The following is a 23,717-nucleotide window of genomic DNA, read 5'->3' as shown; positions in this document are numbered from 1 at the left end:
GAATGTGCTGGGCCTGGCAGTGGCACAGTAGGAATTACCAAGGCTGTATATGGAAGACAAGTATCTGTGGGACACACACACACACACACACACAAAAAAATAGATCACAAAAACATTAGCTCTCAAAAGAGCTGTTGAGGGATGATGAGGAGTGCTTTAGCAATAAGATCAGCAAGAAGGAGCAAGCTAACAAGCCTAACACAAGAGCCTAACTAAGCTTTCCCTATGTCAGCAGCAAGGTTCTCTCCCTTCTCTAATTACTGCAGCCACACGAGTGAGTGAAATGGCTGACGCTGCATGCGTTTTATAAGTGTTTTATAAGTGTGTGTGTGGGGTGGGGGGGGCTCCAGGAGGGAGTGTAGCCTGATTGGCTACCCTGTGCCTGCTAACTGTGATGTAGAGGGTCAAAGTTGACCCTAATGATGTAATATAGAGGGCGGGTCAAACCGCAATAAAGTTTGCATTTAATCGCGAGCCACCGAAGTTTGCACGAATAAGTTCACATGCAAACCAATCGGGCCATCTCTATATAGAACCCAACAGCAGCCTTTGTCAGTTTATGATGTCCTTATGGGTAGACATAATAGCCAACCTGAGAGTGCTGGAATACATGCAGAATTCTGACAGATAACACTGTGCTAATTCTGCTAAAACTGCTCTGCACAGGTGGCAAAAGTATAGGATTGATTTTAAATCTAAGCCCCATATAAGGCAGATACTATACTGGCTTCCAGGTTATAGAGAGGGTGTACAGACGTATAAGATGGCCAACATACTGATATCCCAACTAGTGTTGGGCGAACAGTTTTCGCCACTGTTCGGGTTCGCCCGGATTTTGGGCTGTTCGAGTTCAGTTCGGGCTCCGCCGGACACCTCGTGTGTTCGACCATGCGTTCGGCCATGCGGTTGAACGTATGTTCGGCCTGACAGCGCATGGCCGAACGTTCCCCGAACGTTCGGCTCGCGCTGTGATTGGCCGAGCGGGTCACGTGGTTCGGGCTCCAACACGCGGCTCGCACTGCGATTGGCCGAGCGGGTCACGTGGTTCGGGTAAATAAATACCCGAACCGCGTCATTTCTCCGCCACTTGAAGTTGGGTTTAGCTTTGGGTAGGCAGGCAGGTTAGACTCTCTCACCAGCTAGGCTAGCCAGGGCCCCCCCAGCCTCCTAGTCATACTACTGTAGTGCCAGTCAGCGTGCTTGTACTGCTGGGATCAGTAGTACTTCCGCCACCAGTATATAGCATTGTCTATTTGCCACTGTACTGCCAGTCAGCGTGTACTTCTGGGATCAGTAGTACTTCCGCCACCAGTATATAGCATTGTCTATTGCCACTGTACTGCCAGTCAGCGTGTACTGCTGGGATCAGTAGTACTTCCGTACGTCACCAGTGTATAGCATGCTATATAGCATTGTCTTATTGCCACTGTACTGCCACAGTCAGCGTGTACTGCTGGGATCAGTAGTACTTCCGTCCATCACCAGTATATAGCATAGTCTTATTGCCACTGTACTGCCACAGTCAGCGTGTACTGCTGGAATCAGTAGTACTTCCGTCCTTCACCAGTGTATAGCATACTATATTTTTCGCATTTAAAAGACAATTTCCCTTTGAAACTTAAAAATCGTTTTTCTCAAAAACTATAAGGTCCTTTCGGAAAAAAATAGTTTCCTCTTATACCCACCCCCCCCCCCCTGTCCACATACCCTGAAAATTTGGTCTATGTTACATGTAAGGAGGCTTTGCAAAGCAGGAAAGTTCGGGTCCCCATTGACTTCTATTATGTTCGGTGTTCGGCACGAACGTACCGAACATCGGGACACCGTTCGGCCGAACGTTCTTGAACCCGAACATCTGGATGTTCGCCCAACACTAATCCCAACTAGTGATGATCATAAACTGCTAATTACGATTACAGCCATGCGTAATTACGATTTGGACATTCAATCTATTTTATGTAATTCATTCGTAATTTCACATAATTTCCGTGCAGTTTTTGTGTCATTTCGTGCCGACTTTAGTGTTTAATAGCAAAGTTCCCCCATACGTGCTTTTATCACCTAAATAGCTAAGCATGTTAAGAAAAAAGATTGGCACAAGGCATAGTAATACTTTTTCTAAAAGACCTTGTAGTTTTAGAGAAAATCAATTTCAAAAATGCAAAGGAAAAATGTTTTTTAACTCAGAAAAATGACAGTATGAAAAACCATTTTTTCTTTGCATTCTTAACCACTTTGTCCTCCTTGACGTATAAAAACGTCAAGGAGGAAAGGCGCGCTCCCGCGCGCTCCCGCGGACTCCCGGCTGCAGATTCGGTAGCCACGGAATCAATGTATCGGGCTATGGAGCCCGATCACTGATTCCTCTCCCCCGCTGAAAAAGCGACAGCTTCTCTCGGAAGCTTCGCTCTTTCTGAAGCTGTGTCCCTCTAAGCGTACATTGTACGCTTAGAGTGACGTCATGTAAACAAACTCGAGATTGCCATCTTGTGGCCAAAAAGTAAAACTACAAGTAAATGCAAAAAAAAACATTACAATACACCAATATTTCCCCAAATAAAACACTTTTATATCCCACCCTCCCAAAAATGCCCACATAAAATGTTTAATAAAAAAAAAAAACATTACTATAAAAAAAAAAACACATAAATATTTACCTAAGGGTCTAAACTTTTTAAATATCTATGTAAAGATGAAATATTTCTCTCTATTTTTTTTATAAGCTTGTAAATAGTGATGTATGCAAAACGGAAAAAATGCTCTTTTATTTCCAAATAAAATATTGTCGCGATACATTGTGATAGGGACATAATTTAAATGGTGAAATAACCGTGACAAATGGGCAATAACAATACGTGGGTTTTAATTATGGAGGCATGTATTATTTTAAAAGTATAATGGCCGAAAACTGACAAATAATGAATTTTTTCATTTTTTATCTTATTCTTCCTGTTAAAATGCATTTACAGTAAAGTGTCTCTTAGCAAAATGTACCCCCCAAAGAAAGCCTAATTGGTGGCGGAAAAAACAAGATATAGATCAGTTCATTGTGATAAGTAGTGATAAAGTTATAGGCTAATGAATGGGAGGTGAACATTGCTCGGATGCATAAGCTGAAAACGACTGAGATGTTAAGTGGTTAAAATCGATTTTCATAAAAACTGCAAGGTGTTTTTGAGAATTTTGTTTTGTCTTATTCCCACAATTCCCCTTAACATACACTGCAATTTTGGAGATGATAGCATGTATGGAGGCTTTGCTATTAAACGGTAAATTTACACCAAAATTATGTGACATGATTACGTTTACAAATTAAACTAATTTCGATTTTACCCCAAATTTTGCATTACAATTTTGCATTGTAATTGCGAATTACAAAGCAAAATTATTATTATGTGAAATCTGTGCTCATCACTAAAACCAGCTCACATTGTTGGTTGTTGTCAGTGTGAATTGTGTAGTTAACCAATACAGGTTTCATTTCCACAGCTTCTGCTGCTGAGTTTCTTTGACCTGCTTATTTATCTTTAAAGAGAACCCGAGGTGGGATTGAAGAATATTATCTGCATACAGAGGCTGGATCTGCCTATACAGCCCAGCCTCTGTTGCTATCCCAAACCCCCCTAAGGTCCCCCTGCACTCTGCAATCCCTCATAAATCACAGCCATGCTGCTGACAAACAGCTTGTCAGAGCTGGCTGTGTTTATCTCTATAGTGTCAGTCTGCTGCTCTCCCCGCCTCCTGCAGAACTCCAGTCCCTGCCTGCATCCCTTCCCTCCCTGCTGATTGGAGGGAAGGGACGGGGGCAGGGACCGGAGCTATGCAGGAGGCGGGGGAGCAGCTGAGACTGACACTACAGATGTAAACACAGCCTCACAGCATGGCTGTGATTTATGAGGGATTGCAGAGTGCAGGGGGACCTTAGTGGGGTTTGGGATAGCAACAGAGGCTGGGCTGTATAGGCAGATCCAGCCTCTGTATGCAGATAACATTCTTTAAACACACCTCGGGTTCTCTTTAAGATCTGGAGTTTCCCTCTGCTGATAAAACCCAACTCAGCCAGCCATTAATGACCTCCTCTGCCAAGAATGTAACGTGTGTACAAAGGCCCTCAATGCTCCTCGACACCTTGGGCATTGATCGATATAATGGAACTACTCGACTGGGGATTGGTCAAGAACATCGTTCTCCCTACTCAATCCACTCACTGCATGACATCACTTGCATACCACTCCATCGACCCTCCTCCCCACTGATTAGCAACAGAGCATGTTGCTAGCCTGCAGGATAGCGGCACATCTGTACAGCCTCGGCCCTTCAGGGATTGAGTTCTGCTTCCTGCCGGAGGACATGCTTTATATAAGTGGAAAAGGCTTGTGAGCATGGTTTAAGCTGACTACCTTCATCATACATTCCTGTGCACTAGTGATGCCCCTCTCTGCCAGTTAGATCCTTTTGGCGAGTTTTCAGTATTTTCTCAGACTGCTTGTCATTTGGAAAAACTGTAAAGCAAGTTCTTCTTGATTCCAGTGTTCCCTCTTCCCCACCTCTTTACCTCCCCTGTACCAGGTTACAAGATTAGCAGCATCTTACCTCCATATCGATTGGCTGGGTCTCCTTTTTGTCCTTTCTCACCTGCAGAATAAAGGCCAACAGTCAATACAATTTAATTGACATCCGGTCTTCACCAGAGTGTCCTCATAGGATAATAGATCATTCCCTGTAGTGGGTGTTGGACTCTGGCGCAAAGTCATAAACTCAAAGTTAACCCACTTAGCCACCAATGGTAGAGGCTCAACAGTGATGTGGAGTCTAGCAGGATCGAGGCAGACAGTATCAGTAACATCTAGGCAGATTTAAATCATAATACTAATCACTGGTGTAGCTAGAGATTGTGGGACCCTCATATCTAGGCAATCTTAAGCAATACCACTTGCCCAAACCCTATGTATTTGAGTTAATTGGGCAATTTACATTCTCATGCAATCAACACTGCAGAAAGTTCATGGGCACTGAGACAAAGTCAGAGGATAAGAAACATAAGCAAGTTAATAGTGGATACATTATATGGATACGGGCGTGGCTTAAACGGACAGGAAGCGGCAGTGCAAAAGGAGACGTCCTGAACTTTTAATATTGATATGCTGATTTTTATCTACGTTTGTGTGTAGCGCTACTTATTTTTTACACCTGAATAAAAGGGTTTTATGCTATATCAAGCTTTTAGTCGCAGTGGGCTGTATCTTTTGGCTGGAAGCTGGGAAGGTTGAATCCACGAGTGGGCTGAAGTTGCTGGGTAGCACGAGATCGTGCACACACGCTGTGGAGCTGTCTGTGATCTGGGCAGCCTAGTTTTCAGGTGACTTGGGCTATTGCTGGGAGAAACTTTGACACTTGGTGTGGGGATATCTTTGTACTGTGTTTTTTATGTTATGCACTATTTTCTCCTGACGACGCCCTGTATTAGGGTGAAACAATTGTTGAGAGCACTGTAAATATTGACACTCATGCACCCACTTATATGTGTTACCCCAGTTACCTTCTGTGAAGGAGGATTACCTATATCCTTGACCCCTATGGGGTCCTTTGCAACTAGTGTGGCTGATCTACATTGACCTGTGTGCGAGCAAACCACACCCCAGTACTAGGGGAACTTGCACCCAGTGTTTTTCTGCCACAATTGTGCTCATTATATAGGTATTAATTTTTAGAGGAAATTGTACTGTGATGTAGGTCTCAATTGGTGACACTGGGGCAGAGATAGCTAAATCCCACGGGGAATACAAGTTGACCAGTGGGGGGATCAGCAAAGACCCTCACCCTTTAGTGTTCATACCAATACTGACCATATACAGTCTTTTATCTCTCATTACCTGAGACAGGAAACCTCCCATGTATTACTTCAGCGATCATATTGTTGTGTACATGGGATAGGTCTACTATTGACCAAGTTTCTGGTACTTATGGTCTAGCCCTGTTTGGGCATTGTGCAATTGTTAATTATTACCAGTACCTCCCATTCGGTAGTGTGATAGTTAGTTTTCAGGTGAGCACGATCCCGGAAGGTGGGGGTGGCACGGTGTGTTATTGGTGGCCCCCATAATTACAACATGGTGATACATCCCGGCAAGGGGTCACTTCCCATTACCAGTCATACAGCCTGCGCAATGATTTTTTAACTGTGTTTTTTTGGGAGATCTACCTATGAACCGCATTTTTAAGTAAGGAGATAAGTGATTGATCATGTGGAACCACATGCTGTGTTAGCTGTCTGTGGGTCAGGGCAGCCATAGCGTAAGCTTAGAGCAATCACCACGGGTGGTGGTGTGCACAACGAGTGGTGATATCCTGTAAATACTGTGCACGGCCCATAGTTGGTGGAAGATTGCTCGACTTTTTTCTTTTTGTTTCCTTTTCTGCATGAGATGTATTGGGTTGAAGACTGAAGAGAATTTTATTTCATCTTATTTGAGAACTGTGGGATTCGGGATTTTCCACACCTTTAGTGGACTGCGAGGCAGTGCATAGTGTGTTATAGAAGTTATAATCTGCAATCCTAAGTAGTCTGAGCTTAAACTACCTGATATATATTACTGATCTCAGAGGGGCCAAATGTGATGTGCCAGTTATTTGTTATTGACCGTAGCTAGAGGTGTAGCACCACGGGTGGTGGTGTGCACAACGAGTGGTGATATCGTGTAAAACTGTGCACGGGCCATAGTTGGTGGAAGATTCCTCGACTGTTTTGGCAGCCTATGCGATGAAGATTTTTTTTGTCTTTTTGTTTCCTTTTCTGCTGAAGACTGAAGAGGATTTTATTTCATCTTATTTGAGAACTGTGGGATTCGGGATTTTCCACACCTTTAGTGGACTGTGAGGCAGCGCATAGTGTGTTATAGAACTTATGATATGATACATGTTGGTACAACATTGGTGACTATTGCGGAAAACCCACAGTATATTGTAGGTTTAGTTTAGTAGGTGGAGCTCGCCAGGTCATTTTGGTTTAGGATTGCAGATTGCCCAAAAAGCTCATGGTGTTCCAGAACTCCTATGATTGTGTAAGAGGCCGGAAGAGAACAACAAGCCTCCTTACTATAATGCTGTGTAAAACAGAAGTTTTCCTTCTAAAACAGAAGGTATTATTCAGGTTGAGGTGAACATATGATGTCTCCCACAGTGCGTCACTGCTGAATGCAAATATATGCAAATCATCCCTTTGTTGTCCCTGATAGCTAAACACACTGCTTTTATCCAGGGGCACAGAACAGGTCGGTATATATACTGACAAAGACATCATTGCTTGCTGCACCTCTGATCCCATCCAGGAACCAACATGCAGGGAAGCACGCACAGTGTGCGCAGGCTAAAGGGCTCCCTCACACTGCACACAATGCTGCTGCTCTTTCTGCTCTTCTCCACTATAATCACTGTAGCCAGGTAACCATAACCATTGCACAAGCAGTGCAGAGAACAGTGACTTGCCTCTAAGATATCACTGTAAATGTTGTTCTACTGTACTGATCGTAAACTAAATAATTGACAAATATGGATTCATTATTTTCTTTAGGGGTACCTGAAGTGAAATGTGATATGAGATAAACATGTAAGTACAGTTCCCGACTACACAGAACTAGACATGGCTTTTTTTTTCTCGCTAAAATGGTTAAGAATTCAGGTACATGAATGACATGTTTTTTTTCTCAGTCGGACTGTATTTATACAGTGGAAGGGGCTATACTAGGAAGGGGGCTTATATGCAAGTCAATCACTTTTTCCAAGTTTTTAAGGGAGGAGTGGGTACCTCGGCTCATATGCAGGTCGACTTATACAAGAGTATATATGGTATGTATTTCAAAATACTGCTGGTTTAAGCAAGTTTGTCCTGGAGAGCGGATCATCAGACAACAAGTTTTAACTTGTTAATGTAAATTATTAAGTCATTATTTTTTACAAGAAACATAAAGCATTTGAAGGTGAAGGAACATTGTAGAAAGATAAACAACTAACTAGACAAACAGGATGAGGTTGTGACCAAAAGAATATGGGCTTGATTCACAAAGCTGTGATAACTCATATCACGGTCACGCTAGCGTTTCGCGTGCGCTATAACGCGCGTAATGGTTTTAACTCGCAATCGCAAATTTGTGCATTTTCACATTGAAATTTGCGCTAGCGTGCGTAATCTTTTAATTATGTGCAAAATACATTACGCGCATTGTAGCGCGCATAAAACACTAGCTCGATCGATATATAAGTTATCACCGCTTTGTGAATCCAGCCCTATCAGTGTGCCTGGCGGGGCAGTAATTTATGTTGTACAAGGCCAGATAATACGACCACTTAGACTTACCTTTCTCACCAGGAGCCCCAACATCTCCTTTCTGGCCAGGAGGTCCACCACTGCCGGGACATCCTCTGAGGATGGTGAGTTTGTCTGAACCTCCCACTCCAACGATCTTCACCTCTGAAGAAAGAGGAAATTAGTGAATGCAAAATATATTAAGACATCATAAATTACATGACGATTCAAGAAATTGCATGAGGTTTCAAGAAATAGAAGTATGACTAAGAATCAGTTCACACTAGATTTGCTGCTGGACCTTTTCTGGGAGCGGATGGCAGCAGACAAATAGACATGCTGATAGGGCTCAGGCGTGGGCCTGTGCATAAATGTCCATTAGTACTGTTTCCATTTTTGTACATTGCATTGTTACAATAGAAATACAAACCCAACCAGCTCTATTTTCTTGAATGTGGATTCATTGCCATTCATCTGATGGAATCGTGCACATCCATTCCAAACTGTAACAGACCCCGGAGCAGTGCAGCATATCCGTACTATATGCTCCATCTCCGAGCCAGCCAGTGTGACCTGAGAATAACACTTGTGCACTTCAGTGAGATTTAAAGTGAACCTGAGGCAGCATGTGACATGATGAGATAAACGTGTACATACAGGCCAAAATATTAATAACCAGGCTGTTACTTGCTTTATTTTGCTGCCTGAAATAGTTCCTTTTTAGGCTTGGAAGTGACAGCTTCTGTCTTGTCAATACCTTGTCAGGAATATAGTAAACATCACTGATATGAAAATTGCAGTCAAAAAAGTTTTCCTGGCAGATAAAACTACTGAGAGCAGAGGGGGAAAAAGGTCAATGCATTTTCATTTAGAGACATTTAATAGGCTGCCACCGAGCAGAGAAAATAAAACGTTAAGGCTAGGTTCACATTGGAGCTAAAATAGCTTACGTTCAGCACCGATGAGCGGAACGCAGCAGCGAAAGCAATACTTTCCCAATGGGAACGTTCACATTGCTGCGTTGCGCTCCCTACCACTCCCTGTGTTCCGCTCACTAGAGCGGACATTCCCGACATGCGCGATCCTTCCGCTTGCTCCGCTTTCACGGAGCGGAACGCAGCGCTGGAGCGGATGCGCTCCAATGCGAACCCGGCCTACTTTTTAAATGTTTAGATCATCTCACTAATATTATAAATGCAAAAGTTTGAATGTTTGGACGTTTGTTACTCAATCACGCAACAATGGCTGAACAGATTTTAATGACATTTGTCACACACACAGTACATTACCTGGAATAACATATAGGATACTTTGTATCCCCATAACCAAAAAGTAGGCAGAGACAAATACAAATTTCACAAGGAAAATACAAACAGCAGCCATTCTTATACTGTTAATGGCAGAGTTCTCAAACTTTGCACAGTTGGTCACTGGTTGACTGAGATTAATATTCCAAAAGGGGGTGGAGCCTACAAAAGCCAATCAAAATTCACCTAATGATTTTCAAGGGGAATATTTAATTGCAGCCATTCTTGCACTGCTAATGGCACAAGCCTCAAACCTGGTACAGTCAGTCATTGGGTGACTGGGGTTCAAATTCAGAAAAGGGGGATGGAGCCACAGCCAATCAGATTTGTTTCAATTCAATGCAAATTATTGATGCCAAAGACCACAAAGCTCACAAACTTGGTCTTTGAGTAATTGAGTAATTGTGTGTTAGAGTTACAAAAAGTGGGCAGAGCCAACACCAGCCAAATACATACCCAGGTAACGCCGGGCCATCAGCTAGTATGAAAGTTCAAATTATTTGCTGTTTTTCAAAAAATCTGCTTATTGGGAATGATAATCAGCTACTCCCTGTGCTGTATCCTACCTAATAATAGGCAAGTGTCCCTGCATCTGTCCGTGTGTCAGTGCTTTTTAGCACTGCACATGTGCAGGGACAAGACGCAGAGACACTGCCGAGAGCCCGAGGAGGACGGGGCCAGAAGGGGCGGTCATGTGTGCGCGGGCACGCGCGCGTGGCGTACGCGCGCACAGCGGATTACTGACAGACCTAGCCCGTTTTTAAACAGGCTAAAGTCACTAGTTATACAATAAGTTGCCTCTGTCTGGTCTCATGAATACCTCTTTGTGTTAAGTGTGTTCATTTAAATCTTGAAAACACTCTGAAATATGTACAAGGGAAATGGATATGCAAAACTGAGTCTGATTGGACATGCCCTATGTGTTAAAAGAAATAACTTTATTCATTTTTTTTTACGTGTTCCCACTCTTCAACCTAACATATCTAGCAAATTATGGTTATAACCATTTTTGGTGGATATAACAATTTTGCAGACTTGGACCATAACAAAAAAAAAAAAGAGAAGAGGCGACGGTTATTAGTTGTCTGGCTAGACTCTTTTCCTCAGAATTGTGAAGGACCCTTTCACACATAACGGAATTTTGCACATGATTTGTTTTTTTGCGAATTCAACTTTTCCACACATCTAGAAGAGAGGAGGGGGGGGGGGGGCATAGGAGGAGACTTGAAGAAAATGGAGAGAAGGGTTGGGAAAGAGTAGAAGAGAAGTGAAGGGAAAAAGAGGGGAGATGAAAGGAGGGGAGAGGATAGGAGAGCAGAAGAAAATATGGACATGGAATGGATAGTATGGGAGAGGAGGGAGATAGGAGGAGAGGTAGAAGGGGAGAGGAGGTGTAAAGGAGGGGAGAGGAGGGAGATAGGAGGAGAGGGAGAAGGGGAGAGGAGGTGTGAAGGAGGGGAGAGGAGGGAGATAGGAGGAGAGGGAGACGAGGAGAGGAGGAGTGAAGGAGGGAGATAGGAGGAGAGGGAGAAGGGGAGAGGAGGAGTGAAGGAGTGGAGAGGAGGGGGATAGGAGGAGAAGGAGAATGGGAGGATGAGTTGTGAAGGAGGGGAGAGGAGGGAGATAGGAGGAGAGGGAGAATGGGAGGATGAGGTGTGAAGGAGGGGAGAGGAGGGAGATAGGAGGAGAGGGAGAATGGGAGGATGAGGTGTGAAGGAGGGGAGAGGAGGGAGATAGGAGGAGAGGGAGAAGGGGAGAGGAGGTGTGAAGGAGGGGAGAGGAGGGAGATAGGAGGAGAGGGAGAAGGGGAGAGGAGGTGTGAAGGAGGGGAGAGGAGGGAGATAGGAGGAGAGGGAGAAGGGGAGAGGAGGTGTGAAGGAGGGGAGAGGAGGGAGATAGGAGGAGAGGGAGAATGGGAGAGGAGGTGTGAAGGAGGGGAGAGGAGGGAGATAGGAGGAGAGGGAGAATGGGAGAGGAGGTGTGAAGGAGGGGAGAGGGGGGGATAGGAAGAGAGGGAGAAGGGGAGAGGAGGTGTGAAGGAGGGGAGAGGAGGGAGATAGGAGGAGAGGGAGAAGAGGAGAGGAGGAGTGAAGGAGGGGAGAGGAGGGAGATAGGAGGAGAGGTAGAAGGGGAGAGGAGGTGTGAAGGAGGGGAGAGGAGGGAGATAGGAGGAGAGGGAGAATGGGAGGATGAGGTGTGAAGGAGGGTAGAGGAGGGAGATAGGAGGAGAGGGAGAAGGGGAGATGAGGTGTGAAGGAGGGGAGAGGAGGGAGATAGGAGGAGAGGGAGAAGAGGAGAGGAGGTGTGAAGGAGGGGAGAGGGGGGAGATAGGAAGAGAGGGAGAAGGGGAGAGGAGGTGTGAAGGAGGGGAGAGGAGGGAGATAGGAGGAGAGGGAGAATGGGAGAGGAGGTGTGAAGGAGGGGAGAGGAGGGAGATAGGAGGAGAGGGAGAATGGGAGAGGAGGTGTGAAGGAGGGGAGAGGGGGGGATAGGAAGAGAGGGAGAAGGGGAGAGGAGGTGTGAAGGAGGGGAGAGGAGGGAGATAGGAGGAGAGGGAGAAGAGGAGAGGAGGAGTGAAGGAGGGGAGAGGAGGGAGATAGGAGGAGAGGTAGAAGGGGAGAGGAGGTGTGAAGGAGGGGAGAGGAGGGAGATAGGAGGAGAGGGAGAATGGGAGGATGAGGTGTGAAGGAGGGTAGAGGAGGGAGATAGGAGGAGAGGGAGAAGGGGAGAGGAGGTGTGAAGGAGGGGAGAGGAGGGAGATAGGAGGAGAGGGAGAAGAGGAGAGGAGGTGTGAAGGAGGGGAGAGGGGGGAGATAGGAAGAGAGGGAGAAGGGGAGAGGAGGTGTGAAGGAGGGGAGAGGAGGGAGATAGGATGAGAGGGAGAAGGGGGGAGGAGGTGTGAAGGAGGAGAGAGGAGGGAGATAGGAGGAGAGGGAGAATGGGAGAGGAGGTGTGAAGGAGGGGAGAGGGGGAAGATAGGAAGAGAGGGAGAAGGGGAGAGGAGGTGTGAAGGAGGGGAGAGGAGGGAGATAGGAGTAGAGGGAGAAGGGGAGAGGAGGAGTGAAGGAGAGGAGGGAGATAGGAGGAGAAGGAGAATGGGAGGATGAGGTGTGAAGGAGGGGAGAGGAGGGACATAGGAGGAGAGTGAGGAGGGGAGAAGAGAGGAGGTGTGAAGGAACGGAAAGGAGGGAGATAGGAGGAGAAAGAGGAGGTGAGAGGAGAGAAGGTGTGAAGGAGGGTAGAGGAGGGGTAATGAGAGGTGAAAGGAGAGAGAGAGAGAGAGAGAGAGAGAGAGAGAGAGAGAGAGAGAGAGAGAGAGAGAGAGAGAGAGAGAGAGAGAGAGAGAGAGAGAGAGAGAGAGAGATTTTACTATATTAAATAATGCATATATACCGGGCTGTATCAAGTGATACAGATACTTTGGAAGGTTTGTCTAATTGAGGTCATAACATAAGTGATTTGGTAAACCTGAATTCAATAAAAAAAAAGTGTGGCTGACAAAATTTGGCAGCACTTACCTGCATTATATCAGAATGTAGTAGGGCTGGTCTAGATATTTTAAAGGTACGTTTTTGCTGTGGATATTTAAAAATGACCTCAACAGTACAAATTTTAATTCACTATCATTTCATCTGCCCTTGCTATCTTCTGATGTGACCTAGAGGAAGGTGTAGATTTTTGCCTCTTGTTTTTATTTATTTTATTATTATCATCCAAGCCAGTGGATTGTTTCTGTTCTCTATTATCCTCTATTGTTCCATAATAAATTACCTCCACAATAATGACTAAGAATGCATATTCTAAAGCATGCACTTAACCATTTCCCCCTTACTTATAGAATAACTTCTCAGTACATATCTCCCAGAGACCCAGGCCCATATGCAATTACATTTATCTCCTGAGTTATCTGAGATAATTTTCATATTCTCTTTAAAATAACTTACACGCATTTAACAATTGAAAAAAAAAGTACTATCAAAATTATTTTGAGTATTTTCTTGCGTGCTGGTGCTTTAAAAGGCATGTTATGACAATGGTTATCATTCATAAAGCATTTCCGCATGCGGAAATGCATAAAACAGCTGACTTTACCGACCACTTAGCAAAGTCAGCATTCATAAAGGCTCTTTCCGCATGAAAAGCTGACACTACCGAGCAGAGTGATAAATCACCGCCTTGTGCGGTGATTATCCGAACAAATGTAGTAAAATGTTAATTCATAAAGAACACCGCAAGCGGTGTGAGGTCGGGAAGTACCGCTCCCTGTGATGTGGCGATACCAATGTAAGTGAATGGAGACACACAGTCCTCCCAGGCAGCTGCAGCAGAGCGGAACACGGAGAAATGTATCAACTCTGCAGCTTCCGTGTCTCTGCAAGCCTACCGCCAGCCTAGTTCGGGGATCTCCGCACTGCTTCCGCACATGGATACATTTCTATGAATGCCCACCCAGAAGTCTAAAATACTGGCAGCGGTGTTTTCCCGCATTGATTCCCCTTACCGACAGCTCCTTTATGAATGATAGCCATTGCGGGAAAATATCACCTAGTAGGAGAACACTCAGGAGAAAAAGTGAATTTCATATGGGCCCCAATGTTGTAATATTACTACATCACATTTAATGCTTCAAAAATAAACCCTCCCACATTTCCTTCTTTTTAAAACCTCATGTTCATTACTAATACACAATAGAACCTATTAGTAATGTATTTGAAGTTTTAAAAAGAAGAAAATGGGGGAGGGTTTATTTTTGTAGCCTTGAATGTGATGTTGTAATATTACAACACTGGGGCCCATATGCAATTCAGTTTTTCACCTCAGTTTTCTCCTAGGAGATAATTTTTCATCTTCTATTTAAAATAACTTTCCAGTACTTTTCAACTAAGAAAGTACCAAAAAGTAAATGACATTACTATCAAAATTATTTTGAGTATTCTCTTGATTTCTAGTGGCTTAAAGGGCATTTTATTGACAAGTTTAAAAATACCACCCAGGAGAAAACCCAGGAGAATACATTTAATTGCATATGGGCCTGGGCCTCTGGGGGATATCAAGCAAAGCACCCACCAAAAACAATGTATTCCAGATCAGCTAAGGTTTAACATGACTTTGTTTACCTTCGTTGTAGTATTATTCTACTTGGTAGGTATTGAAAGAATGTTACTCATATAAGGTAAGGCAAGGATAAGGGGAGAAAAGCCTAATGGTGGCCACACATGTTACAATTTTTTACTTCTTTTTCAATTTAACAATTTCATTTTTTTTCTCCCCCAAATGAAAAATTAGACTTCTGTAACCAATGTACCACACACGTATGTTCGACTTTAACTTAATTTACAACAAAAATGATCAAATAAAAATATAAATGAGATGGAATACAGGTAGTTCCCGGTTAACGAACGAGATAGGTACTGTAGGTTCATTCTTAGCATGACTCTGTTCATCTCTGTCCCCTGTACCTCCTCTGTGCTCCAGTGCCCCCCTCTGTGTTGCCTCTGCCCCTGTACCTTCTCTGTGCCCCCCTGTGCCTCCAGTGCCCCCCTCTGTGCCATCTCTGTGCCATCTCTGTCCCCTGTACCTCCTCTGTGCTCCCCTGTTCCTCCAGTGTCCCTCTCTGTGCCATCTCTGTCCCATGTACCTCCTCTGTGCCCCTGTGTCTCCAGAGCCCCCCTCTGCCCCGTGTACCTCCTCTGCACCCCTCTGTGCCTCCAGTGTCCCCCTCTGTGCCATCTCTGTCCCCTGTACCTCCCCTGTGCCCCCCTGTTCCTCCAGTGTCTCTCTCTGTGCCACCTCTGTCCCCTGTACCTCCTCTGTGCCCCCTGTGTCTCCAGTGCCCCCCTCTGCCCCGTGTACCTCCTCTTCACCCCCCTGTGCCTCACGTGTCCCCCTATGTGGCATCTCTGTCCCCTGTACATTCTCTGTGCCCCCCTGTTCCTCCAGTGTCCCTCTCTGTGCCATCTCTGTCCCTTGTATCTCCTCTGTGCCCCCTGTGTCTCCAGTGCCCCCTCTCTGTGTCACCTCTGCCCCATGTACCTGCTCTGCACCCCCCTGTGCCTCCAGTGTCCCCCTCTGTACCATCTCTGTCCCCTGTACCTCCTCTGTGCCCCCCTGTTGCTCCAGTGCCCCTCTCTGTGCCATCTCGGTCCCCTGTACCTCCTCTGTGCTCCAGTGCCCCCCTCTGTGTTACCTCTGCCCCCTGTAGCTCCTCTGTGCCCCCCTGTGCCTCCAGTGTCCCCCTCTGTGTTACCTCTGCCCCCTGTACCTCCTCTGTGCCCCCTGTGTCTCCAGTGCCCCCTCTGTGTCACCTCTGCCCTGTGTACCTCCTCTGTGCCCCCTGTGCCTCCAGTTTCCTCCTCTGTGTTATCTCTGTCCCCTGTACCTCCTCTGTGCCCCCTGTGTCTCCAGTGCACCCTCTGTGCCATCTCTGTCCCCTGTATCGCCTCTGTGCCCCCCTGTTTCTCCAGTGTCCCCCCTCTGCGTCACCTCTGCCCCGTGCACCTGCTTATACAAGTTTAAAAGCCATTTTTTCTTTGATTCTTTTTTAATTCAATTTTCTCAAAAACTATAAGTCTAATTTGAATTTTTTTTTCACTTGTTCCCACAGAATCCATGCCATTCATATTGGTGGGTGATTCCTAAGTTGGGCGTTTGTAAGACAGGGAGAACTTGCCTATACATTTTTTTTATGAATGTGTGTAGGATATTCTGTCCATCACTAATGTGTAGGGTGTCTACATTTGTTTTACACAATCTACTGTTTTTTCTCAAATCAAACAGAAAAAATTGAACATGTGTAGCCACCATAGGCATCCTCAGCAAAAAGTAATAATCCAGAAGGGAGCATCCAATATATCCCTCAAAAAAGTAGGAATCTGTACAGAGTGGAGTCCTCGAGCCACATAGAGCATATGGAGAAGGCTTGGACAACACATGGGGCTCAATTCTGGTAGCGTTTAGTAAATAATTATCTCATGGAATTGGGTTTACCTCATGAGGGAAATCAACTTTTGGATTCTGGTAGTTTAAGTAAAGTTTTACCTCATATAATTTCATGAGGTAATTCATGTGGTAATTTTCTACTATAAATGTGTGGTATTTAGAAGTGAAATACCTCACACTTGAATTCTGAAGAGAAATAAGGGGCGTGTTTGCATGTCTTTTACCTCACATAATTAGACCTACCTCTACCACATGATAAATGCAGTGTTGTGATAGAATTGTGATATCGGTCACATAACATGGAGCCTTTTCAGCTTGTTCCTTGTTCCGACCTCCCCCTCCCGACCCCCAGCCTCTTAGGGCCCGTTCTCACCTGAGCGGGAATCGTGCGATTCCCGCTGACGGCAAACCGCTAGCAGTTTAGCAAAAACCGCTACACAATGTAGCGAGTGACAGCGGTTTGCCGGCGACGAGTGTTCCGCGATTAGCGACCGTGATTAGCGTGCAAAGCACGCTAATCGCGATCGCTCCAAAACCGCCGCAGTGTCCAGTGATTTTTCCACGCTAATTGCGGGAAAATCACTCCCACAAAACGCCGGCGGTAATCGCCAGCTTTCTGCGATTACAAGTGTCAACAGGCCCTAAAAGTGCTCCGAAAAAACCCAGTAAGTAGCGGTGTTATTCACAGAGATTAGGTCCAACCAGATACATTTTAGATAAAATAATCAAGTACTTACATGCCTCATGATAATTCATCAAGTAGTCAAATGGCAGCACATTTTCCGACAAAATGCAAATTGGCGGCAGATATCCCCACAAAATGCAGTCAGATTGGCGGCAGATATCCCCACAAAATGCAATTCGATTGGCGGCAGATATACCCACAAAGGCAATTAGATTGGCGGCAGATTTCCCCACAAATGCAACGAGATTGGCAGCAGATATCCCCACAAATGCGATGAGATTGGCAGCAGATTTCCCCACAAATGCGATAAGATTGGCAGCAGATTTCCCCACAAATGCGATAAGATTGGCAGCAGATTTCCCCACAAATGCAACGAGATTGGCAGCAAATTTCCCCACAAATGCAACGAGATTGGCAGCAGATTTCCCCACAAATGCAACGAGATTGGCAGCAGATTTCCCCACAAATGCGACAAGATTGGCAGCAGATTTTCCCACTAATGGGATGAGATTGGCAGCAGATTTTCCCACTAATGGGATGAGATTGGCAGCAGATTTCCCCACAAATGCGATGAGATTGGCGGCAGATCACTGCCGGGCTGCCGTTCACAATACCGGGGGAAGCGGCTTGATGACGTCATCAAGCCGCGTCCCCAGTACAGTAAACAGTAGCCCTGAGCTGAACAGTGGAGGGTGCGCGATCAACGCTGGAAAGCCATGACAGTGAGTAGTCTTGCGGATGCCCATCCCACAGCACATAAGGCAGGGGTCCCCAACCTTTTCCGCCCCGGGGACCACTTTCTGACCAAATTTTTCTCCGGGGACCTGGGGGGGAGCACCTGGGTGTTTTGCACGACCTAGTGCACAGCGGGTTATGGGGGAGAGGGGGGCTGGGGTGCGGCGGCTTAGCTAGCATAGTTGCCCCAGTATAGGGAGTTTAGTTGCCCCAGTATAGGGAGTTTAGTTGCCCCAGTATATCTAGTATAGTGCCTCAGTATAGCTAGTATAGTCCCCAGTATATAGCTAGTGTGGTGCCCAGTATATAGCTAGTATTAGTGCCCCAGTATATAGCTAGTATAGTGCCCCAGTATGTAGCTAGTATAGTGCCCCAGTATGTAGCTAGTATAGTGCCCCAGTATATAGCTAGTATAGTGCCCCAATATGTAGCTAGTATAGTGCCCCAATATGTAGCTAGTATAGTGCCCCAGTATATAGCTAGTATTAGTGACCCAGTATATAGCTAGTATTAGTGCCCCAGTATATAGCTAGTATTAGTGCCCCAGTATGTAGCTAGTATTAGTGCCCCAGTATGTAGCTAGTATAGTGCCCCAGTATGTAGCTAGTATAGTGCCCCAGTATGTAGCTAGTATAGTGCCCCAGTATGTAGCTAGTATAGTGCCCCAGTATGTAGCTAGTATTAGTGCCCCAGTATGTAGCTAGTATTAGTGCCCCAGTATGTAGCTAGTATAGTGCCCCAGTATGTAGCTAGTATAGTGCCCCAGTATGTAGCTAGTATAGTGCCCCAGTATGTAGCTAGTATAGTGCCCCAGTATATAGCTAGTATTAGTGACCCAGTATATAGCTAGTATTAGTGCCCCAGTATATAGCTAGTATTAGTGCCCCAGTATGTAGCTAGTATTAGTGCCCCAGTATGTAGCTAGTATAGTGCCCCAGTATGTAGCTAGTATAGTGCCCCAGTATGTAGCTAGTATAGTGCCCCAGTATGTAGCTAGTATAGTGCCCCAGTATGTAGCTAGTATAGTGCCCCAGTATGTAGCTAGTATAGTGCCCCAGTATGTAGCTAGTATAGTGCCCCAGTATGTAGCTAGTATAGTGCCCCAGTATGTAGCTAGTATAGTGCCTCCCCCCCCCCCCCCCGCGGCACCCGGAGGGACAATCCGTATGCATCCCCTTGCAGCGCTAAGAAGCATTGGTGCTACTACTCACCATTAAGGCACGCTCCTGCGTTCACGGGGCATCCTCCTTCTCCTCCTCCGTACTGCTCCGGCTGTTTACCGTACCCGGGACGCGGCTTGATGACGTCATTAAGCCGCGTCCCCGGTACGGTAAACAGCCGGAGATATACGGAGGAGGAGAAGGAGGATGCCCGGTCAACGCAGGAGCGTGCCTTAATGGTGAGTAGCACCTATACTTTATAGCGCTGCAAGGGATCCATACTGATTGTTCCTCCGGGAGTCCGGGTGCCGCGGGAGGGTGTCGGGAGGGGGGTCTGGAAGAGTATGACAGGCTGGGCTCGTGAGGGGGGTCGGGGTTGAGTATGACAGGCTGGGCTCGGGAGGGGGGTCTGGGAGCAGAGCAGCATGCGAGGCTGGGTTCGGGAGGGGGGTGGACGGAGCAAAATGACAGGCTGGGGTCTGGAGGGGGATCGGGGAGCAGTATAAGAGGCAACTGTCGGGAAAATACCTCATTGTTTACCGAGTGAAAAGCACTCGGTAAAGCATGTTTTCCCCCTGTGTCGCTAATTTACCGACTATAAGCAACAGGCGGGAAAATGTACAAGAATTAAAAAAAATAAATAAATAATAACGAATGAGGTATTTTCCCGACTGATGCTTTTATCACCTCCCACAGCTACCAGAATTGAGCCCATGGTAAGCCATGCCAGCTCCTTGTAGGCTTCCCGTTTGTCCATTCTGTTGGTCAAAACCTAATATGGACATTTCTGCTTCCAGTAAATTATACTATTGTGATAAAAATGTGTAGCCATGAGGAAACTAATATTTTTAAAGCTTGAACAAAAGTGTGAGACACTTACCAGGACACGAGTTCTCAGCATCACTGAGAGTGGCCATCAGGAGGAGCAATGGTATGATCCACATCTTCATCACTGGTCACAGCTGTTCCCTTTACACTGTGCCGTCCAACAGACTTTATTGTGCTGTGTGAGAGGGATATTTATAGTTCTGGTAGCCCAACACCGGAAATAGGATGGAAGTTTCTTCAGTTCACTCTGCTTGTTTGTGCTGTCTTCAACATTGCACATTATTAGGTGTGTTTGTTTCATTATTGCTTCTTTCTAATATTGTTGCACATTTTTCTCATTTTTTTAAATAAAATGTAACATTAGACATGTAACACAGTTCTTACATTGTAGTTTACAAAAAATACCTCTAAATAGTTAAGAGAAAATAAAGTTGGATAAAGTAAGAGAGAGTATCAAACAATGATGCAAACTTTATCCAATAAAGGAATGCTGCAATGAAGCCAGTCTGTATAAGTTGGGTCAAAGTACCGGGTGTACGCTGAGTTTGAAATAAAAAAAAAGAAAAAAGACCTTTAGCAGTCTTGTGATATACTTTTTATCTGGATCTGATCAAAAAGTCATTTTGTAAACAATTTCAGGGAGATTTCCCTTTCACAGACGATAAGATAGCTTTGAGGTGAATCTAATGCTAGCCATTCCTTGATCAATATTGGTCTGATAGGACTAGCTGATCAATCCCTATCCAATTGGAATTGGATCTGATAGCGATCTATTTTTATCATACATGGCAAGCTCAATTTTGATGGGTTTTGTAGAAATTGCATGGGAAGATTCCAACATGACCCAGCATACTTTTGCTTTATAAACTGCATAAAATTAAATCAAAAGCCAATTGATCTGATATGTTGAAGCCAGGGATGCTTGGATACCCCTGATCATGAATTCGAGTGATCAAGATAATGACTCCACCCACTTCCGAATTGACTCGTGATCACTAATAGAAACAGATATCCGATTTGAATGCGTTTTCGAGTAAGATTTCAGCATTGAACTTGTGATCACGAATTGTGGGCAAATAGTAAACAATACATCTACATACTTTCTTTTTTTTTTATAAATATACATACACTTACATTAAAATTAACAGTTTACCCCCCACACTGTCCCAAAAATACCCAAATAAGATTTAATTACATTAAAAAAACCAACATAAACAATTACCTAAGGCCGGGTCTGAACTTTTTTTTATTATGCATGGCAAGAGGGTGTATTGCTATTATTTTTTTAATTATAAGCTTGTAAATAGTGATGGACACAAAACTGAAAAAATGCACCATTAATTCCAAATAAAATATTGGTGCCATACATTGTGATAGGGACATACTGTAATTTAAATGGTGTAACAACCAGGACAAATGGGCAAGTAAATTACGTGGGTTCTAACTATGGTAGCATGTATTATTTTAAAGCTATAATGGCCAAAAACTGAGAAATAATGATTTTTTTTCCATTTGTTTTCTTAATATTCCCCTTAAAATGCATTTAGAAAAAAAATAAGTCTTAGCAAAATGTACCACCCAAAGAAAGCCTAATTGGTGGCAGAAAAAACAAGATATAGATCAATTAATTGTGAGAAGTAGTGATAAAGTTATTGGCGAATGAATGGGAGGTGAACATTGCTCGGATGCATCCTATACTATAATCTCCCCATGTTGCTGCGTCCAGCTGTCCCTGTTATTTGTCTACTGCGCACGGGCGCAGTACGGACAGCTGAACGGGACAAGGGAGCGAGGCGGGCGAGCGAGGTGGGCGAGGCAGGCGGGTGCGGGTGGGCGAGTGTGCACGCTTTGGGGGCGCATAAGCACTGGTGGCGGCAGCAGAAAAAAGACCTAGAGTCAGTTTTTAAACGGGCTTGGGTCTACTAGTAAGGTAATAAAACGACTGAAGGCTGAAGTGGTAAAGAGAGTCTGAAGCAGATTTCTTTACTTTTTTTATTGTGCATCCATCATCAGCATTAAAATCCAAGTTGTTTTGCCACCTCCCCATTGCAGAACAAGTGCCATATCCCCCAGAAATGCCCTAAATAGATTCTGCAATTGCAGAATATTTCTTCCTGGGAGAGGCAGAGCTGTGTGCAGGAGCTCTGCCTTTGCTCCAGTCAATCTCCGCCGATCTCCACCTCTCCCCTCTCAGTCTTCTTTCACTGAGAGGGGTGGGGAGAGGCAGAGATCGGCAGAGATTGACTGGATCGGAGGCAGAGCTACTTGGCACGGCTCTGCCTCTTCATGCCTCTTCATGGCAGCACAATCTACGATCTGCAAAGTCGTGGATTTAAGCAAGGGTATTTTGGGGGTAAAAATAACTTGTTCTGCCGTGGGAATTAGGCCAATCAGTGTGGAAATTAATTAAGAACATGCCAATATATGAAAATAAGGTAAAAAAAAACTTCATTGTCTCCTTAAAGCGGAATATAACCCTGCATTTCAACTTTGCTCTAAAACATTATTTACAGCATATTATATGCAACCAGCATTTTTTTTTTTACTAGACCAGCATTGGAAGGGTTAAACACAGAGGTTTAAAGTTCCGTGGAGAGATATGCAGAAGTTCAGATTGTTACATTCTATTTAGTTAAATGTATCCATTGAGAAATGTTACACACTCTTTGGCTGTCCTCCAGCTCCTTCTCAGTCAGAGAGATGAGTCACATGCCACACTTAGATACATTTATGTAAACAAAATGTATCTATGTCATCTTCGGATGCGTCTGCAGTTCTGTCCAGGAACTTTGAAGCCCAGTGTAAGCCTTCCAATGCTGGTCTAGTAAAAAAAAATGCTGGTTGCATATAACATGCTGTAAATAATGTTTTAGAGCAAAGTTGAAATGCAGGGTTATATTCCGCTTTAAGTCTTAGAATACTCTGCTAACGCAAAATGTTCCTGGCAACGGGAGCATGATTGAGGAGGCACACGGCCAGGGCCACGCTTGCGGCCAGAGTTCTGGCTTGAAATCCTTCTAAGGAGACAGCGGCACCTTGGACAGAAAAGGAACTACAGTGAGGCCAGTTTCACACTGGTGTCTTACGTTACCCTTTTTTGCTGCAGGGTAATGCTATGCCAATGAAAGTCTATGGGGCATTTCATACCTGGCACGGCGCAATGCGTTCTGCTGGAATTCCCAATCGACTACAAAGGCAACATCGCATTGTCAGGCAACTTGAGTGGCAACATGCAGCTACTGGAAGCCATGTACAGTTGGATGAAAAAGTTTGGGCAACCTTGTTAATTGTCATGATTTTCCTGTATAAATCATTGATTGTCACTATAGAAAATGTCAGTCAAATATATCACATAGGAGACACACACACAGGAATATTTGAGAAGTGAAATTAAGTTTATTGGATTTACAGAAAGTGTGCAATAATTGTTTAACTAAAATTAGGCAGGTTTCATTTTATTGATTCCGAAATCTTTAGAACTAATTATTGGAACTCAAATTGGCTTGGTAAGCTCAGTGACCCCTGACCTACATACACAGGTGAATCTAGTTATGAGAAAGAGTATTTAAGGGGGTCAATTGTAAGTTTCCCTCCTCTTTAATTTTCTCTGAAGAGTAGCAACATGGGGGTCTCGAAACAACTCTAAAATGACCTGAAGACAAAGATTGTTCACCATCAGGGTTTAGGGGAAGGATACAGAAAGCTGCCTCAGAGATTTCAGCTATAAATTGAATAATTATTCAATTGAGCTAAACAACATT

General features: G+C 44.8%; 1 protein-coding gene across 1 annotated transcript in view; it reads right to left on the bottom strand.

Moving 5' to 3' along the window:
* The window catches only part of LOC137527923 (ficolin-1-like), a 46,204-nt gene extending 26,112 nt beyond the window's left edge, over window positions 1–20,092 (bottom strand). Inside the window, exons 1-3 of the mRNA XM_068248990.1 lie at window positions 20,009–20,092; window positions 8,354–8,467; window positions 4,594–4,635 (exon numbers count right to left, since the gene is read on the bottom strand). Of these exons, the coding sequence (XP_068105091.1) occupies window positions 4,594–4,635; window positions 8,354–8,467; window positions 20,009–20,078 (226 nt within the window). The 5' untranslated portion in view covers window positions 20,079–20,092. The remainder of the gene's footprint in view (window positions 1–4,593; window positions 4,636–8,353; window positions 8,468–20,008) is intronic.
* Between the last annotated feature and the right edge of the window lie 3,625 nt (window positions 20,093–23,717).

Source organism: Hyperolius riggenbachi, chromosome 8 (assembly GCF_040937935.1).
Source record: "Hyperolius riggenbachi isolate aHypRig1 chromosome 8, aHypRig1.pri, whole genome shotgun sequence".
Taxonomy (NCBI): Eukaryota; Metazoa; Chordata; class Amphibia; order Anura; family Hyperoliidae; genus Hyperolius; species Hyperolius riggenbachi.
Note: the sequence above shows the minus strand (reverse complement) of the source record. Positions and strands in the feature narration are given on the sequence as shown.